Source organism: Castor canadensis, chromosome 5 (assembly GCF_047511655.1).
Source record: "Castor canadensis chromosome 5, mCasCan1.hap1v2, whole genome shotgun sequence".
Taxonomy (NCBI): domain Eukaryota; kingdom Metazoa; phylum Chordata; class Mammalia; order Rodentia; family Castoridae; genus Castor; species Castor canadensis.
In genome coordinates this window covers 127214813-127234204 of record NC_133390.1, presented here as the reverse complement: position 1 = coordinate 127234204, position 19392 = coordinate 127214813, and the positions used below count along the sequence as shown (strand labels likewise).

The following is a 19392-nucleotide window of genomic DNA, read 5'->3' as shown; positions in this document are numbered from 1 at the left end:
CTAACAACTGTATGCACTCATCTTCAATGTCATTCTTAGAAGGTGAAGTTAAATTACACAACACAGAGGGTTGGGGATGTAGCTCAAACACTAAAGTGCCTTCCTAGCAAGCTCGAGGCCCTGAGTTCAAACACCAGAGCCAGGGATTAAATTTAGAACTTTGCACATACTATGCAAAGGCTCTACTACTGCTCTACACTTCCCCATCCTTATGATCAAGTTCTCAATCTGATGCTGATTGAAAATCCAGTCACTTTGCTCCTTCAGGTCATCAAGAAGTTATCTCACGCATTCAAACAGAATGGGAGATTCCAGCGAGAACCAAACTGAACAGGGTGTTAGTACATGCAGAAGAATTTGATTTTTTTCTCTCAATTGCAATAGATTTTTTTAAAGCAGGGGAATAATTTAATGTGGTTCATTTAGCTGGATAACTTGAAAATTTTATATATATATATATAGATATAGATATATATATACATACATATCTATATATATATAGATAGATATATACACACATACATACACACACACACAGATTCAGAAGGTGAATCAAGTAATTAGATTTTGGGGAGTAAAGGGCAAAGGTCCTGATGTCTGTACAATAGCATGAACTGCAATCCTAAGATTATTTATATTCCCAGTCTCTCCCCTTCAGACCTGTAGACAGTCTCATTTCATGCTATGGTATTTTTGAAGAAAGTTTTTATCTTCAGGGTTGTTGGAAAGATCAAACTGAAAGGAGATGAGAGGATTTTATACCATATGTGCTTCCTGGTACAGGTTGAGTTGTGGTGATCTAATGTTGGGCCTCCTTGGAAGGGCAGGTACAGAAGAGTAACATAGAATTGTTTTTTTTCATTACTGGTCCTGTGGCCTCTATTTGGTCTCAGGTGCCTCGGAATCCACAATGAAAAGGACCAAGATTAGTGACCACATCTATAAATGTCACATATTGATCTTTTTATTTTCTTTTGGCGGTACTGGGGCTTGAACTCAGGGCTTCATGTTTGCTAGGCAGGCACTCTACCACTTGAGGCACTCCACCAACCCAAATGATTTTTTTTTTTTCCTAAAAGAATAGGTTCTTGAGCAGTTATCTCCTATTAGAATCTGTAATTATGTTGAGTTGGAAAGCCCACTCATTTCCAGTATTTTGACTTGCAACTTTTGCTTTACAAAACTCCTTTTGTCTTTTGTGGCTGTTTTGGGTGGTATAAACTACTTGTGTCATGTTCACTTGTGATGATCCCTGTCTCATAAACAATTCACTGCTTTTAACCTGTTTTATTTGCATTTTAAGTTCCTCCATCCAGCTCTTGCACCCCTTTCCCTTTTAACCCCCTTTTCAAAAGCTGCTTTGCAAAGGCTCATGACTAAAGTCGCTTGCAAAATGAATATGGCATTGTGTGAAGCAGCCAAAGGGTGAGAAAAAAATGTAACGAGGATCTGGACCCTGTGAAGAATGTTCCGACTGTATTTGCTTACAACTGATTGTGATAAAGCTCCAACCTCTAAGGTCAATTTTATGGGATTTAAACCTGTAGCTTTGGTTGATGGTGCCTAATGAAATAAAAAAAAATAATAACCAAAAACCAAAAAAGACATGTCTGCAGATGTTCAATCATTATGGGATAAAGTACTTCTTAAATTGCCTGCATAAATACAGCAACCCTAAGGTAAGTACTCATTTAAATACACCTGTGAAAATTAAATCAAGTTTGAAAGTTTTCAAATACTTTCTTCAGTAAGGATTCTGCTTGAATGTACCTAATGATATTCACTGTGGTATTATTTTAACAGCAATGACTGAAAACATTTTAAACTGATAAACACAGGCAGGGGCTGGGGGCTCATGCCTATAATTCCTAGCTACTCAGGAGGCAGAGATCAAGAGGATCATAGTTTGAAGCCAGTCTCGGCAAACAACTCCAGAAACCTTATCTGGAAAACACACAATAAAAAAACAGGGTTGGTGGAGTGGCTCAAGTGATAGAGTGCCTGTCTAGCAAGTGTGAGGCCCTAAGTTCAAACACCCAGTTCTGAAAAAAAAAACAACAAAACCAAAACCAAAAAAAACCCTAAAGATGACCACAAAGCTCCATAAATATCATCCATACAATGAAATTCTACGAAGCCAAGAGAAAGAATGAAACATCTTTGTAGTGATACAGGATAATCTAAAGATATATTGTCAAACAAGAAAAAGAAGGTATAGAGCAGTGTGGGCCCTATGGTACTTGTTAGTGTAAAACAAAACAAAACAACCCATTACATACCCATAAGCTGGCAGGAATGAGGAGCATACAAGACTCTCAGGGGAGAAGAAACAATACTGGGTTAGGACTGTATATTGTGGTTTGGCATGAAATGTACCCCAAAGACTCATGTGTTGAAAGGTCGGTTCCCAGCTGGTGGATCTACACTTTGATAGCATTACTGGAAGGTGGTGGAGACTGTGAGAGGCAGTAGGTCACCAGGAGCATGTTCTTGGGTCTGTGCCTTGTCCCAGGCCCCTTCTTCTGCCTCTTTAGTGGGCACCTTTAAGTGAGCATCTCTGTTCTGCCATGCCCTCCCCATCATGGTGTGCAGCCTCAACTTAGTCCCAATGTCAAGGGACCGAGTGACTGTGGGCTGAGACCTCTGAAACCAAGAACCGAAGTAATCTTTTTTCCTTTAAAAGATCCAACACAAATAGGGCTGGTGAGTGACTCAAGTGGGAGAGTATCTGCTTAGCAAGTGTGAAGCCCTGGATTCAAATTCCAGCACCACCAAAAACAAAAAACGGTCTTTGGCAAGTTGTTTTTTTTTTTTTCCTTTTTTTTGCAATACTGGGGTTTGAACTCAGGGCCTATACTTTGAGTTTGAACTTAGGGCATCGCACTTGCAAAGCAGGCACTCTACTGCTTGAGTCACACCTCCAATCCTTGTGATGGGTTTTTTAAGGTAGGGTCTTGTCAACTATTTGCCCAAGCTGGCTTCAAGCCACAATCCTCCTGATCTCTACCTCCTGAGTAGCTAGGAATACAGGTGTGAGCACCTGGCAGATAAAGCATGAGGTGCTGTCTAACTGTAAAATCTCTCTCTCTCTCTCTCTCTCTCTCTCTCCCCCCCCCTCCCCCACACTCTTTAAGTAGGGGCTGGAGGAATAGTTCAGTGGTAGAGCACTTGCCCATTATGTATAAGACCCTGACTTTACTATCCAGCACAGTAAAAAAAAAAAAAACAAACAAACCCAATTTGTTGAAAGATAAACTTACAGATTTAAGTAAGTCAGGTATCCCCAAGCAAGATTAAACACCAAAGAAAATAATCACAGGCAGACTCTTAATAGTCTAACAGTTAAATAACAGAGAATAATCTCTTTTTAGAAAATGGCATCACGTATACAATGACTGTGAACTTCTATTCAGAAACAATGAAAGCCAGAAGATGGTGAATGAGTATGCTGAGGGGTTCAAAAAGATGTGTAGACACAAGGTTTTTTTTTTCAGTACTGGGGCTTGAACTCAGGGTCTTCACCTTGAGCCATTCCACCAGCCTTTTTTTTTTTTTTTTTTTTTTTTTTTAAGTGATAGGTATTTTTGAGATAGGGTCTCTTGAGCTATTTGCCTGGGCTGGCTTTGGACCACGATCCTCCTGATCTCTGCCTCTTGAGTAGCTAGGATTATAAGTGTGAACCACTGGTGCCGGCCAGATATGTGGTTTAACATTTGACATGTGATTGATATAATTCATAATATTAACAGTATAAAAGAGGTAAAAATCAGTTTGCTCACTTCAACAGATGCAATGTTCATAGTGCTTACATACTCACTTTAAGTTTTCTAATTCCTGTTTTCTTAATGGAGAAGAAGGTGGAGCTGGAATGAACTTATCTCCATCATGGCTTTTACTGTTGAAACAGAGACAGACTCTTAATTATGAAAAGAAACAAATAATTAAATGCAGAATTTGTTTCCTTATCCCCACTCCCATGGAATTATTTATGACAAAAATGCAAACAAGTCAAAACAATGGAAATGCTTAACAAATAAGTATCACTAACATGTTAAAAGCTATGCTGTGAATTAAGTTTCTTTTCCCCAACACGCAATGCTATTTTTAATAAATCTCTAACTGCAAACATCTTTACAACATAAAGGAAATCGTGGCAATGTTTACATATATCTTCAGTCTCAAGACTGCTTTTTTATCAAGTACAATTAAACCTAACTTGTTGACAGCAGGAAAACCACCATAAATTTTTTTTTCAAACTTTCTGTAATAAACATTTAAAAAATAATAATCAAGAAAAAAAGCACTAGATGAGCCAGGGGGTAGCTCAGTGGTAGAGCATTGCCTAGCAATGCACCAAGGCCCTGGGAAAAGAGGAGAGGGTAAGGGGAAGGAGAGGAGAAGAAGGAAGGGAAGGGGAGGGGGAGGAGAGGAGAGAAACAGCTAAAAGTGTCAGAATGGGAGACACAAGTTTTAAAAGGTACCAGGTATAAAGGCAGAACTTTCTATATACAGCAGTGTTTTGCTTTTTGTTTTCTTCAGTACTAGGATTTGAACTCAGAGCCTCACACATGCTAGGCAGGTGTTCTACCACTTGAGTCATGTCCCCAGACCTTTGTGTATGGTATTTTTGAGATAGAGTCTCACTTTTTGCCCAGGCTGGCCCTCCTGAGGAGCTAGGATTGCAGCTGTGAGCCACTCATGCCTGGGAAGCACTGTTTGTTTCATTAAAACTAGATAAGTTTTTTCTTTTTTTTTTTTGTGGGATGGGGTTTGGACTCAGGGCTTCAAGCTTGTAAACCAGGCACTCTATGGCTTGAGCCACACCTCCAGTCCATTTTGCTCTGGTTATTTTGGAGATGGAGTCTCACGAACTATTTGCCCTGGCTGGCCTCAAACCTTGATCTCCTTAGTCTCACCCTGGTATGTCTCCCAAGTAGTTAGAATTACAGGCCTGAGACACTGGCACCTGGCTCTCATAATTTTTAATTTATACTAGAAAACTAAAAACATGGAATATTCTGATGGTTAGTTTGTTGAAAGGCAGAGGATAAGCCGGGCACTTATGCCTTTACATAATCCTAGCTTCTTGGGAGGCTGGGATTGGGAGGAATATGGTTTGAAGCCAGCAGGGGCAAATAGTTTGCAAGACCCTATCTCAAAAATACGCAACATGAGAAAGGGCTGGCGGATTGGCTCAAGTGGTAGAGCACCTGCCTGGCAAGTGTGAGGCCCTTAGTTCAAACCCTAATACCACAAAACAACAACAAAACCAAACCCAAAAGGCACAGGATAACAAGAAATGAAAAGTTTCAGGATATATGTCTGTATGCAGGTTTGTATTAATTTATTCATGGCCTCAGACTCACTATGTAGCCCAGGCTAGCTTTGAACTATTGAACCAACTGCCTTAGCACTCTGAGTGCTAGGCTCACAAGAATACACCACCATACCTGGCTTAGTATTTATTTTAGAAAATGTAAAAGAATGTTGTCTCATATAATCATAGGCCTTCCTGCAATGAAAAGCTTTTCCTTCCTATTTTCTCCTTTAAGGATCTTATCTCCATTAGTCTTCACCTTATTTCTCTTTTCCAGAACTACTAGAAACATAATCTGCTTTGTGATGATTTTTTTAGCATAACTTTTTAATTTAACCTCTATAAGATTTGGTATCTTGCAACTTTTGGCCAGGTTTATACAATTTCAGATTTTACTAGTACAACCTATGCAAGCAAAAAGAAAAGAAAGGAAAAAGAAGAGACCAACCATCTCCTTACAATACATCAAACTGGGTAACAACAGTAACAACAAAAACCACACAGCAAAAGCCTACAGTATTTCCTCATTGTCTAGTTTACTACAAGCACTGTTTCCTGTTTATGAGTGACAAAGCAGATTCAGGTAATGAAGTAAAAAAAAAAAATCTGCAACATAGATGTCAATTGTACTTTATGAACTATCTTTAAATTAAGTAAAATGGAAGTTTTTAAAAAAGATAGGATTAAAAGAAAAAAAGAAAGAGAGGCCTGGGTTGGGCATGTGGCTCTAGCAGTCAAGTGCCTACCTAGCAAATGAAAAGCTCTGAGTTTAAACCCCAGTATCACCATCAAGAAAAAGCTTATAGCCATCTTGGCAGCACATATTAGGAAGACTATCAAGACATTCAAATTAACTTTTAAGTTACACACCAGTGGCTCTCATTTGTCATCCTAGCAACTTAAGAGGCTGAGATTGGGAGAATCAAGGTTCAAGACCATCCAGGGAAAAAAGAAGTTCTTAAGACCCAATGGAAAAAAGGTGGATGTGGTGATGCTGGGGCAGTCATACCAGTGACAGTAGAAAGCATAAAGAGAAGGATGGAAGTCTGGGCAAAAATGGAGACTCTATCTCCAAAATAACCAGAGCAAAAAGAGCTGTAGACATGACTCAAGTGACAGAGTGCTTATCTAGCAAGTGTGAAGCCCTGAGTTCAAACCCCAGTGCCTCAAACAAAAAAAAAAAAAAAAAAAAAAAAAGAGTAGTATCACAAATAAAGGTATGTACTTACTACTTTGAGGAGAAATAGGGAACACAGGAGGGTGGTAGGGGAGAGGGTTCAAAGGGTTAACAGCAATATCAAGGTCTAAACACTACAAAAAGCAATAACCAATGCTGTACATCTACAAATGTTTCTCTCTAATACTTGATTCTATGTTAATCTTGTTTACACATTCTTTGAAAGGCATGCACTTGTAAGGTGTGAATTCAAGTATGATATATTTGATATACTCTAAGAACTTTCATAAATCCCACAATGTACCCCCACCCAGCACAGCAATAAAAAAGAAAAAGACATGCACTGTCAGAACAAAAAACTACAGAAGAACCTGAATGTATGATATGCAAGCGTTTATTGCCTCCTTCAGTAGAACTATTATTTAAACTGGAAAAAGAAACCAACATATATTTTATTTATATACACGAAACACATGCATTCAGGGCTAACTCCCACAGCAATGACATGGACACACTGTGTTAACCCTGACCACTGTATAACACAAAGTAAAGCCAGCTTGGTCGGATGCTGGTGGCTCACCCCTGTAATCCTAGCTACTTAGGAGGCAGAGATCAGGAAAATCACAGCTCAAAGACAGCAAGGGCAAACAGTTCGCAATACCCTATCTCAAAAATACCCATCACAAAATGGGGCTTGCGGACTGGCTCAGGTGGTAGAGTGCCTGCCTAGCAAGCATGAAGCCCTGAGTTCAAATTCCAGTATCACCAGAAAGAAGTAAAAGCCAGTTTGGGAAGTTCTGAGCATTTTAAATCAATTGTGGATTGTTAACCTTTACAAATTCACCAACAGACTGACACACATGCACACATCTCCCTGGGCTCAAAGTAAAAGTGTATGGGAAGCACGTATGGGAAGGATACATGCACTATCATTTCAGCAAATATCTATTTCAGGTTTGTCTTAACTCCCAAAAAAGTCAACTAGACAGCAAAACTAAAAGATTCCTATCATTCTTTGGAAATTGTCCCTGATTTTTAAAAATATGGAATGCTTCATGATCTTGTGTGTCATCCTTATGCAAGGGACAAGGTAATCTTCTCTCAATCAATCCAATTTTAGTACGCGTGCTGCCAAAGTGAGTACTCCTTTGTTATGATTTAAAACTGAGAATTTTGGAAATTTAGGCTGAAGATTTAAGGAACTGACTGAAAAGACAAAGAGGCTTACTAAGGAAGTCCTGAAAGGATTTTGCTGGGCTTACCATACCTGCAAGTTTCACTGCTTTCACTGCTTTCTGTGTTCCCCCCTAATTGATTACTATTTTTAGACCCATTTTCCTGCTTTGGATCTTGCTGTTCTTCAGGTAATAGCAACAGGGCATTTCTGAGACAAATGGCTGCAAACTCCATACTGGCTACAGGAATGGCTGAAGACTGCCCATCACTTTAAAAATAAAAAAAAAAATAAAATTAAAAAATAAAATAATTACCTAAGTAGAGAGCATACAAATAAGACTTTTCTATTACCAGAAATAAAACCTAATGAAAACTCTGTCCTTTGATAAGTAGAAAGTTTAATAGGAGAATGCTAAAGAACCCCAATCCTGATATAACATATAAGATGTAAAAAGTAGAAATAATGGATTGTAAGTATATACTTTATACATTGTATATCTAGGAATGTCATCATGTATGGGTGACAACTTTAAGTAAAAATCTGCACATCAATATTAGAGTAACAGAGGAACTGAAGATAAGGAAAGTTGTAATGAGGGCCAGGATGGGTACAAGAATGGAAAAGAAGGGAGGAAAATCTATTTTCACATTGGAGCCTTATTTTAGTTGACCTTTACATTCATAAATGCCTTTGTAGGTTTTGAACCACCAGCATGTTTTATCTTACCATTTTATTGACGTTTTATATGACTTTTTCTATTATATCAAACTGAGTCATCTTTATCAGTAAAAATAAAGTTCTGAAAAGTAGCAATAACTTTTGTAGGAACATCATGTTTTAAGTCCTAAAAACAAAAATGTAATAGTCTTTTAAAAAAAAACATCATTAGAGATGGGGGTGTAGCTCTGTGGTGGAACACGCGCTTAGCATGTGTGGGACCTGTGTTCAATCCCCTGCACCAACAACTCCATTTCCCCCGAGAAGGTATATTATAGGTAAACTAAATTAAAACCCAAAAACTATCTACAAGATACCATTCAAACTTTGGAAAATGTTTTCTCTTAGGTGCTGAGTACTGAAACCAGAGTCCCACACATGCTAAGCACATACATTACCAATGGGCTACACCCCCAGGCCTGGAAAAATTTTTGAAAATGATAATGAACAACTTTCTTCTTTGAAAAAGTCTCTGCAGTCTTATTACTTTAGGAAAAATAGCAACTCCAAATTGGGATTTTTTTTTTTTTTTTTAAATCTTGCTTTGTTGTTTTACATGCTCTCACTATATAGCAGAGGTTGGCCTCAAACTCATGATCCTTCTTCCTCAGCCTCCTGAATGCTGGAATTACAGATGTGTACCGCCATGCCTGGCTAGATACTCTTGTTTAAAAGTTGTTCAACTGAAGATTGCACATGTGACAGTTTGTATATTGCTTTGGTTGCTTTATTTATTAGAATTAGCTTTAAAATATTTACATTCCTAAGAATAAGGAAAATAACTGAGTGAAAAGCATCAATGACAACCAAGACTATGCAGTATCCACGGGGAATTGCTTTCAGGGCCTCATGTATACATCAGGATCTGTGGATTCTTATGTCCCTTATATAAAGTAGGGTAGAATTTGCATAGAACCTATGTATATCCTCTTAGATACTTAAAACCATCTCTACAGTATTTATAATCCTTAATACAATGTGTCATATAAATAGAAATAGTTGCTATATGGTATTGTTTAGGGATAATGACAAGAAATACATTTTTAGTACAGATGCAATTTTTTTCTCGTGAGTGTTTTCAATCTGAGGTTGGTTGAATCCATCCATGGATGGAGAACACACAGACATAGAAAAGGAGGCTTGGCAAATGTCCTGGAACCAATCCCCCCTTTATGGATGCAGAGAGATGACTGGACATGAAAAGGAGACATCAAGATGCCCTCTTTCGGCTGGGTGCTGGTGGTTCACACCTATTATCTATCATAGCTACTTGGGAAGCTGCAACTGGGAGGACTGAGGTTTGAGGCCAGTCTGGGCAAATACTTTTTGAGACCGCATCTCTAAAATAATCAGAGCAAAACTGAACTGGAGGTGTGGCTAAAGCAGTAGTGTGCCTGCTGAGCAAGAGCAATGCCCTGAGTTCAAACCCCAGTCCCACCAAAAATAAAATAAAAGATGCCCTCTTTTGGCTCTAAATAGTGACACCAATTAGACTTCAGTTTCTTAGGGCATCAAAAATTTCAGAACTGACTGGTGGAGTGGCTCAAGCAGTAGAGCACCTGCTTAGGAAGTACAAATTCCTGAGTTAAACCCCAGTACCACTCTAAAAAAAAAAAAAAAAAAAAAATCAGAATCCACGGACATAATAAACCAAAATCACAATGTGTTGGGTAACATTCATTATGAACCTATGTTTTGGGCGGGGGGGGGGGGGGGGGGGTCCTGTTTACTGGAGCAGCAATAAAACCTAGTTACCAAGTAGTTCCTGTGACATGATTAAACCCTAAGCATATGGTTACACATAAATATATTATGTGTAACAGTATTAAATATATACACTCTCTCTTAGCAAAATACTTACTTATATACAGTGTTCTGTATAGACTGTGATGCCAGAACTATTTTACGATGATAGCCTTGACCAACAATGGACTGTACAATTCCCTTTTTGCTTGGAAGACCTTTAGTTTCTTGTTCAGATGTCTACAAAATATAAGTAATTTCACATAAATTTAAATTAAGATGTGGTATGACGGGTGGCAGAGTAGCTCAACTGGTAGAGCGCCTGCCTAGGAAGAATGAGGCCATGAATTCAAGCCCCAGTATTAAAAAAAAAAAAAAAGTAACAATCATACTATCAGCAACATGTAAACTCTAACAAGCTATATGCATAAAGTTTACATGGACACAATTCTTTCCTGCTAGAAAATTAAAATCCCCAAGTCATAAAATCAGTGAACATTTAAAATGAAAACAAGTAAAAAGCTATTTGCCCACCTATAGTATTCTAAGATATTTTACCAAGCTATGTTGTTTCACTGAAGAAGCTTGTAGTACCAGTTTAATTCCTCATCATCCCCTCCACTCCAAGCCTCCAGTTCACCTTTGAAATTCCTGCTAGCCATAAGACATGCAAACTCTCATATCAAGGAACAGACTGGAGCCAGTCAATATGAACTTGCACAAATGTCACTGTAATTAACTGTACAAAGGCGCTGAACACTTAAATTCATTAATGAGTTGAGAAGATTTCTGGAGGCCCTTTAGTGACTGATTGAGATAAGGTCTTGCTATAGTTCAGGCTGGCCTTCAACTTCCATATCCTGTTGCCTCTGCCTCCTGAGTGCTGAGAGCTTGATTGGAGGTTCTAGCAGGGGAGCTCAGCTACCCGTATACCCTTGACTGAAGAACGGTCCTCCTCTATTATGGATGGTCGTCCTCTTTGACCAAGCTCGCAGCTTCGGGAGGGACGCACATGAAGCGGTGAGGGAGGAAGGGGACACCCGCCTAGCCAGCCAGATCAGCCGAATCAACCCTGGCGATCAATGGGGTGACAGATGTTGCAGCCAGATCGCCCTCACATCCAAGTGCTGAGATTATAGATGTGTAACACCACGCCCAGCCCTTTTATTTTAAAAAATACAAATTCAACCTAGAATTGTTTATCAATTAATTAAAAAATTACCCAAAAAGAGAGCTGTCTTAAAAAAGGGCTGGGATGTGGCTTAGTGGTTGAGCACTTGTCCAATATACACAAGGCCCTGGGTTTGAGCCACAGCACTGATAAAAACAGCATGCTATGAAAACCAAAGTACAAATGAACTTATCATTAAAGCCTTTCATCCCTGGTATAATCAAATCATCAACTGTTGGAATACCAAGTGCGAAAGCTGTGAGGCACACATATTTCTTTAAACCCCTCATCAGTTCTTTCAGCTGCTTTTCAGAAAAGGGCTGCTTAGCAGAAGAGTCTCAATGTTCTACACAACTTATGGCAGATATGCAAGGCAAGACCTCAGGATTTCCCATCACCCCAATCTTCACACAGCCAGGGAGCATGCAAAGGGAGGTGGAAGGGAGGGGTTTAGGAAATGGGTGACATAGACCTCTGGTAATTATAAGATCACCTAGCTTTTACTCCCACCGACTCCTCTCAACTTGAGATTAAAGGCTTCTACCAATTGCAATTTGGAAACAACACCAACTCTCACAGTCACTGTAGACAAATGGTGACAGAGAGAAACAGCCTGGTCATCCATCTACTGACACCAAAGTAACAGTCCCAGGCATTAAAGGAAATGCAGCTTAATGTAGCTCTTGCCACATACTAGCATTGTTGGTCTCTAATGATCTGGTCCACACAAACTGTTCTCACACCAGCAGATGGCATGGTCCCTGTCCCAGTAGCTAGCAGACCACTGTTGCAACAGATAAGGTGTTCTCACTGGCTTCAACCCTATAGCGCTGCCACACTTATACAAAGAAACAGATTTTTATCAAATGACTTTTTAAAACTAATTCCCCAAACCCCCAACTGTTAAAGAACAGAAGGCTGTCTTTATAAATTCAATGAGGGTTAAAAAGAAAATGAGACCTCACATGTTCCCAAGTGTTTTTTTGCTTTCTATGTAATAAGTGTCAAGGAGGAGAAGTAGGGGTTCAAATAAACACACAAGCAGCACTCACCCCCTTATTGGCAGCAATGCAGCATTCAGCCAGCCGAAGCCAAAGGCGGGGATTTGCATGATAAACCTGAACAGCTTCAATCAGACACTCGAAGGCAGCAAGAGGCCTTCCAATGTGAAGAAGCTGAATTCCACAGTTATACAGCAACTCGTACCTCTTGTTGGTTAATAATGTACACATGGGCCTTCCTGAAAATTTTTTGCCTAGTATTAAAAATTTGAGAATAAATAATTAAAGTAACAGTTACATTCCAAACATTTATTGGATAAAGTACTTAAACACTTTTGAAATTGTCATGGCTCTCACCAGTGGTAGTCTCCATAACTGCCCCACAGATATTCTCTAGTCATGTCAGCTGGCTGTGCTAGCAGGGCCAGAGTTGTCTCTGCTCACTTGCCAGCTATTCAGGCAACAAGTGCTCCAGGAAAGCAAAAATCACTCATTGCTTTCAACTTAAAGCATTTCCACATTTTCAGAGCCAGTAAGAAGAGTCCACTCTTACTTTCAGCTTGGCTAACCATTTTATTATCACAGCCTACCAACTCAATGTTTCATAGCACACAATAAAAGAACAATTGTGACTTAGAAAACATTTTTCAGCTAGGTGCCAGTGGTTCACATCTGTAATCCTAGCTACTCAGGAGGCAGAGATCAGGAAGATCAAGGTTCAAAGCCAACCTGGGCAAATAGTTAAGAGACCCTATTTAGAAAATATCCAACCCAAAACAGAGTTGGAGGAGTGGCTCAAGTGGTAGAACACCTGTCTCGAAAGTACGAGGCCCTGAGTTCAAAACCCAGTACCTAGGTTTTTATTTTAAAAAGTAGAAAACTGATTATAAATCAATTCAAATCAAGAATCTATATAACATGAATATTAAAGTATAAATTTTGGATTAGAAGTGTGGCTCAACCTGCTTTGCAAGTGCAAAGCTGAGTTTAAACCTTGGTCCTACCAAAAAAAAAAAAACAAAAACAAACAAACAAAAAAACAGATAAATATCAGAAATTTGCTTATACTATAAATGCTGCCAATGGCATCTTATGTGCAACTCTGTAAGGAATTTATAATAAAGCTAGGTTGACACAGTGAGAAATCTTAACTGTGACTAACCAAACATGGTTCATAATATTCCCATGCAGGAATGCTGATTTTCAAATTCATGAAAAATTGAAGGTAACTTAAATCTTTTGATAATTCAACATTACTCCTAATACCTTGCTATCTATTAAAAATCTCCAGAGCTCAATTTGTTGGGCAGGATCAATATTAACTCTGCATAGGTCCACATGGCATGTATTTTGATTGGATGTTTGTTCTTCTAATCTTGCTTTTCTCAAACAGTACTAACATGCAAACTGACCCCAGTGCTGGGCTTACCTGGATCAATGCTACCTGCACTGAGTTGTGCACAGACACTGTCATTCTCCTGCAGAGCTTTCTTAAAGTAGAAAATCCCCAAGTTGTGCTTGCTCATGGCAAAATGGATACAGCCAAGATTATTCCAGAACATGCATCTCAGGCATTCACCTGAGAAAAACACAAATATGTCTACAGAAAAGGTTTACCAAGATATCCCTTATACAATAATCAGGCTCATCTAGTGTTAAGTTAATTCTTCTTGCAATTCCACTTAGTCCCTACAGAACAGTTCACAAGACATTAGGAATTTAGGAAATATTTTTTAAAAACTTAAACTTTTTATTTTTTTTGGTGGCACTGGGGTTTGAACTCAGGGCCTAGGCACTCTGCTTCTTGAGCCACTCTGCCAGCCCTTTTTTGTAATGGGCTTTTTTGAGATAGGGTTTTGCAAACTGTTTGCCCAGGGCTGGCTTTGAACTGCGATCCACCTGAATAGCTAGAATTGCAGATGTGAGCCACTGGTGCCTGACCTAAACTTTTTTCTTAATTTTTTTTGGGGCGACAGGGCTGGGTGATTGAATCCAGGCCTTGTACATGCTAGGCAAGCAATCTACCACTGAGCTACAGCCTCAGCTCTAAAATCACTTTTTTTTAAAGGGGATAAAATTATTTTATTATTTTGGCTTTTTGAGACGGGGCTTATGTAGCACAGGCTGGCCTGGAACTCCTGATTCTTATGCCTCAGACTCTTGAGTGCTGGGATTACCATGTCCAGTGAATAAAATTATTTTTTAAAATCCAAACCTGTATACTTTAGCTTAATTTTTTTCCTGGTTGAATTTTAATAATTATAGTCAAATGATATACAAAAATAAAAAAGATAAAGGATGTATTAATAACCTAACATATATATGCAATGCATTCACTTAGTGAAATTCTATGTAGCAATTGCAAACAATGAAGCAAACATATATAGGGAGTAGGAGTGAGTGTTGCTCAGTGATAGACAACTTGTCCAACTTCCTGGGTTACATACACACACACACAGTTCTTAACTGGCCTTTGACCAACACTTAAAAGCCTGGTTGCCCTCCTTTCTCTATTGCTCTAAGTTAAAATAGGATGACAGAGAAACTGATAGCCTTAGAAGAGGACTGGGTGTTGGTTTGTAGCTATAAATGAAGCAGGCCCCTGCCTTCACCTGAAATTCCACCCCTGGGCCAGAGGGAGAAAAGTCTGATTTGAAATGTTGTGGGAGTAGGAGCACTGGTGCTCTAGGCTGCAATCACAGCACAGTGAAGCTGTGCCCCTCACTAGGGGGCCCTTGAACACAGAAATCCAGACTTCTGCTAGTGTGAGGTATGGGAAACAGTACTAGGAAAAGAAAATTGGTAAAAGGTAGAGGTAATAAAAAAGGGTGATTCACAGAAAAGGAAAAGAGGAAATGGATAAAGCAGAACCAAGGAGCAACAAAGGACAAAGCGAGATAGGAAAAGAGAAAGAGCATGAGAAGCAGACTGAGCAGGTGAGGCTGTTGGGTGGTCTGATGGAAGTAAAGGTGGAAAGATGGGGCAGCTGAGACTTGCACAGGGTACTCCACTGTTATTCTTTGCAACTAATTTTTTATTGAAGGGCAGAGAAAGGAGATTTATCACTCAGCCCAACACACATGGTGGGCCATCTTCCTTTACGTTATTTTAATTCATGTTGAGAAGACTGTTTCTGAGTAGCGGCACTGTGAGCAATCAACCAAATTCCTATTTCCCAAATCTTCTCTAATAAGCAAATTTTACCCATAGCAAAAATAAACTTGATATATAGGAAGAAGCGAAAGGTTTCAGAACTGCTAACTATGGTAATATCAATATGCAAAATACACATGTATATAAAACCTTTCCATCAGAGCACTGTGACTGTTGATCAGTTACACTCCATCACCTGACCTGGCTGGTAGTATCAACACTGAAATTCCACACAAGGCAATGCTATGAAAAACTTTCTAGACTGAGAGATCCTTTCCCCTCCTCCTTTCTATGCCCCTCCCCTTTTCTTTCTCTTTTTTTTTTTTGAGACACTGTCTTCCTATTTAGCCCTGGCTGGCTTTTTTAACTCACTATCCTCCTGTCTCACTTTCCCAGAGCTGGGATTACAGGTATGCACCATCACACATGGTAAGAGATCATTTCAAACTGACGGTCAGTTGGCCTCAGAGGGGGAACTATAATAAAAAGACCAAAAGTTAAAATTCAGGGGAATTAGAAATGGGTATTTAAACAAAAAGGATATCTACAAGAGAATTATAATAAACAAACAGCCATTCTCCATGACTCCAGTGAACTGAAAGGGTAAATGGGAGAAGGTCTGAGTAGACTTGCAGCCATAAGCTATGTATGCATTTGAACAGAATCCAAAACATAAATAAATAAATGAGGCAAGCTGAGGCTTGCTTCAAACTTGTGACCCTCCTAATTATAAGCACGTATTGCCACACTTGGCCAACTTTTTATTTTTTTGGGGGGGTAGGGGGTGAGACTGGGATTTGAACTCAGGGCTTCACACATGCAAAGCTTTTTAAGTCACACCTTCAGCTCATTTTGCTATGGTTATTTTGGAGACAGGGTCTTGAGAACTGCTGGCCCAGGGTGGCTTTGGACCATGACCCTCTCCCTCTCAGCCTCCCAAGTAGCCAGGATCACAGGTATGAGCCACCAGTGCCCAGCTGCTTTGTTTGTATTTAAAACTTGGTATGGTACAAGCATTTTTAGTAGATGGTCCTGAATTCTTGAGAAAAATAGCAATGGGAGAAACCTACATATCAGCCACAATTCATGCCTTTTATCTTACCATTAATAGCAAGCAATTCATTATGACTCCCTAAATTTATGGATATGTTTTTCATAATTAATTTTCTAAAGAAATTATATCATTCACTGTTTTTACAGGAAAGTAAAAACATCTAATTTCTTTAAAAGGTCACACTTCATAAAGCAAAAGCTGAAGGACCGGATGCCCAGACATAATTTCTAAGGTAATATTTAAAAACAAAGTGAAAGAAAGAGCAAGTAAAGGTTTAAAGAAAGAGTAAAAGAAGTAATAAGCTTTTTTCCAAATTTGAAACTAGTCATAAAGTAAAATTCTAGGAATTTTCTGCAACAGAAATCTTGAAATATTTTGTTGTTGTTGTTTGTTTTAAGATAGGGTCTTGCAAGGTAGCCTGAGTTAGACTTGAACTTGTAATCCTCAGTGTACTGAGTGCTGGGGTTATAGGCATGCACTGCCACACCTAGCAGAAAACATTTTCATTAAAAAAAAAAAAAAAAAAAAAAAAGGACTGGAGGTGTGGCTCAAGTGGTATAGTGCCTGCTTTGCAAGCACAAAGCCCTGAGTTCGAACCCCAGTCCCATAAAAAAAAATCAGTTAGGTACTGGTAACTCACACCTGTAATCCTACCTACTCAGGAGGCAGAGATCAGGAAGATTGTGATTCAAAGCCAGTTCACGCAAATAGTTCACAAGACTCTATTTCAAAAATACCCAACACAAAAAAGAGCTGGTGGAGCAGCTCAAGTGGTAGAGTGCCTGCCTATCAAGTGTAAGGCCCTGAGTTTAAACCCCAGCAGCACCCCCAAAAAGCCAAATCACTGTGAAGGAGTCAGATTTAAAAAAACAAGCAATAAAGGGTAGAACAATCAGAAAAAAAATGTTACAATTTTCTTTTACCTGTTTTCATGAATCCTGGATGTTCAGCAATGTTTGAACTATTTAATAGCTTCACAGCTTTTCGGTAATTGCCCCTTAAGTACTCAAAATTGCTTTTAAGAAACAGGGAGGGTGCAGACTATAAAGAAAATACAAAAGTTATGAGAAATTTATTTTCAGTTGTCTAACACATATCATAATTATACTTTTGCATAGATATGTGCTCAAGAGCATGTATTAATCAGTTAAGTCATAGTCACAAAAAAGTTTCTAAAACTGGGGGCATGGCTCAAGTAGTAAAGTGCTTGCCTACTAAGCACAAAGTCCTGAGTTCAAGTCCTAGCACAGCTTCCCCCAAAAAAAAGTTTCTAAATTTTTCACTACTCTTGCAACCTAAAACCTCTGTCAAGAGAATACCTTGTAAAAAGAATTGTTGTGTCTAACTAAAAAAAAAAATTAACACAACATATATGTATATGAATACAGTCTACAGACTACTGACTGTTATCATGTACTACATCAGTATTTGGAAGTCAATTTTTTTTTTATTCTGTATTTTTTTTAGATATGGGTCTCAAGGTTCTGCCCAGACTAGCCTAAAAGTCGTAGCAATCCTCCCACCTCAGCATCCTGAGTAGTGTGGACCTCCAGACCTGACTTAACTAGAAGCCAGTTTCACAGCACAAACTAGGTCTTTTTTTTTTTTTTTTTGTGGAACTAGGATTTGAACTCGGGACATCACACTTGCAAAGGAAGTACTCTACCACTTGAGCCACATCTCCAGTCCATTTTGCTCTGGTTATTTTGTCTTTTTTTTTTTTTTTTTTTTTTTTTTTTTTTTTTTGCAGGGGGTTAGTACTAGGGTTTGAACTCTGAGCCTCATGCTTGCTAGACAGGCCTCTACCACTTGAGCCATTCCACCAGCCCACTCTAGTTATTTTGGAGATGGGGTCTCGAGAACTATTTGCTTAGGCTGGCCTCAAACCTCGATCCTCCCAATCTTTGTCTCCTAAGTGGCTCCTAGCCACCTGCGCCCAGTGAGGTCTTTCAATTTTATAGTCATTTAGAAAGACTGATGATTGTCCTTATTTCTTAGGATACAAATGTACTTTTCATTAGAACCCAAATAATCAAATACTTTTCCAAACAGGAAAAACAGCAGCACTGTATGAATGGAAGAATGATCTCGACAGAAAGCTTCGTTTCTGAGTGCTCTTGCTGTTTGAAAAACTATGTTTTGGGTTGCAGATCATCTTTTACTTCTCTTAGAATCCTTAGAGTGGAGGGTTCTCAAAATTATACTAGTTTAGAGTGTAAAAGCACACAGTGGGTAACACTAAATATATATCCATGGAAACTGGAATCCCTGTCCATTACTTATTCACTTCAGCTTAGAAACCGGCTTTCCTTCTAAATCTTAGTTCCTCTGCTCTGCTTCCTGTTCACCTTGGTCACTAAGGAACAAGAGTTTTCAAGGATTATTCAACTGAAGTTTCCCCTCATTGAGGTATGACGACTGATTGCATGGCATTACAATTATTTTCAATTGTCTCTTTCCTGTGACTAGATTCTTTAAAGGAAAAGATTATGTCTTTATCTTAAAAAAAAAAAGTTTGATCATGGCTGGCTGGCTATTTAGTCCTATCCTTCTGTGCCTATAATTGTTCTGGATTACAACAGTTCTCAAAACAAAACAAAACAAAACACTACTGGAATACTAATAAAGGGGCTAATCTAGATTCTGCCTGGTATCTCCTCAGGATGTCATACTTGTAAATTGACAATTTTCTATAACACCAACTTGTTCATAATTGTTTCTTGCACCAAATTATTTATCCATAGAGGACTGGGGTGAGAAGAATAAGAGGAGGAGTCATTATATCTCAAATATTCTAGTACCAGTCATCGAAAACTCATTTGGGAATAGTTTTCGCTATAATTTGACTGCTAAATCTTTAATGAATGTTTTGAGTGTAAAAC

At 38.8% G+C, this 19392-nt stretch overlaps 1 protein-coding gene and 1 non-coding gene across 10 annotated transcripts in view; both read right to left on the bottom strand.

The window, feature by feature from the left end:
* Nucleotides 1-19392, bottom strand: part of Cnot10 (CCR4-NOT transcription complex subunit 10) — a 76312-nt gene that overhangs the window by 28920 nt on the left and 28000 nt on the right. For 4 of the 9 annotated variants that reach the window (XM_074074067.1, XM_074074063.1, XM_074074065.1 and 1 more), the window contains 7 exons: nucleotides 17434-17551; nucleotides 13733-13882; nucleotides 12355-12557; nucleotides 10250-10371; nucleotides 7762-7938; nucleotides 3818-3895; nucleotides 763-897 (listed from right to left, as the gene is read on the bottom strand). In XM_074074067.1, the coding sequence (XP_073930168.1) occupies nucleotides 763-897; nucleotides 3818-3895; nucleotides 7762-7938; nucleotides 10250-10371; nucleotides 12355-12557; nucleotides 13733-13882; nucleotides 17434-17551 (983 nt within the window). The remainder of the gene's footprint in view (nucleotides 1-762; nucleotides 898-3817; nucleotides 3896-7761; nucleotides 7939-10249; nucleotides 10372-12354; nucleotides 12558-13732; nucleotides 13883-17433; nucleotides 17552-19392) is intronic. The other 5 variants (XM_074074064.1, XM_074074066.1, XM_074074069.1 and 2 more) reach the window with 5 other exon arrangements.
* On the bottom strand, nucleotides 7532-7638 carry LOC141423611 (U6 spliceosomal RNA). The gene has a single exon (XR_012448454.1). It is a non-coding gene; the product is annotated as a U6 spliceosomal RNA (small nuclear RNA).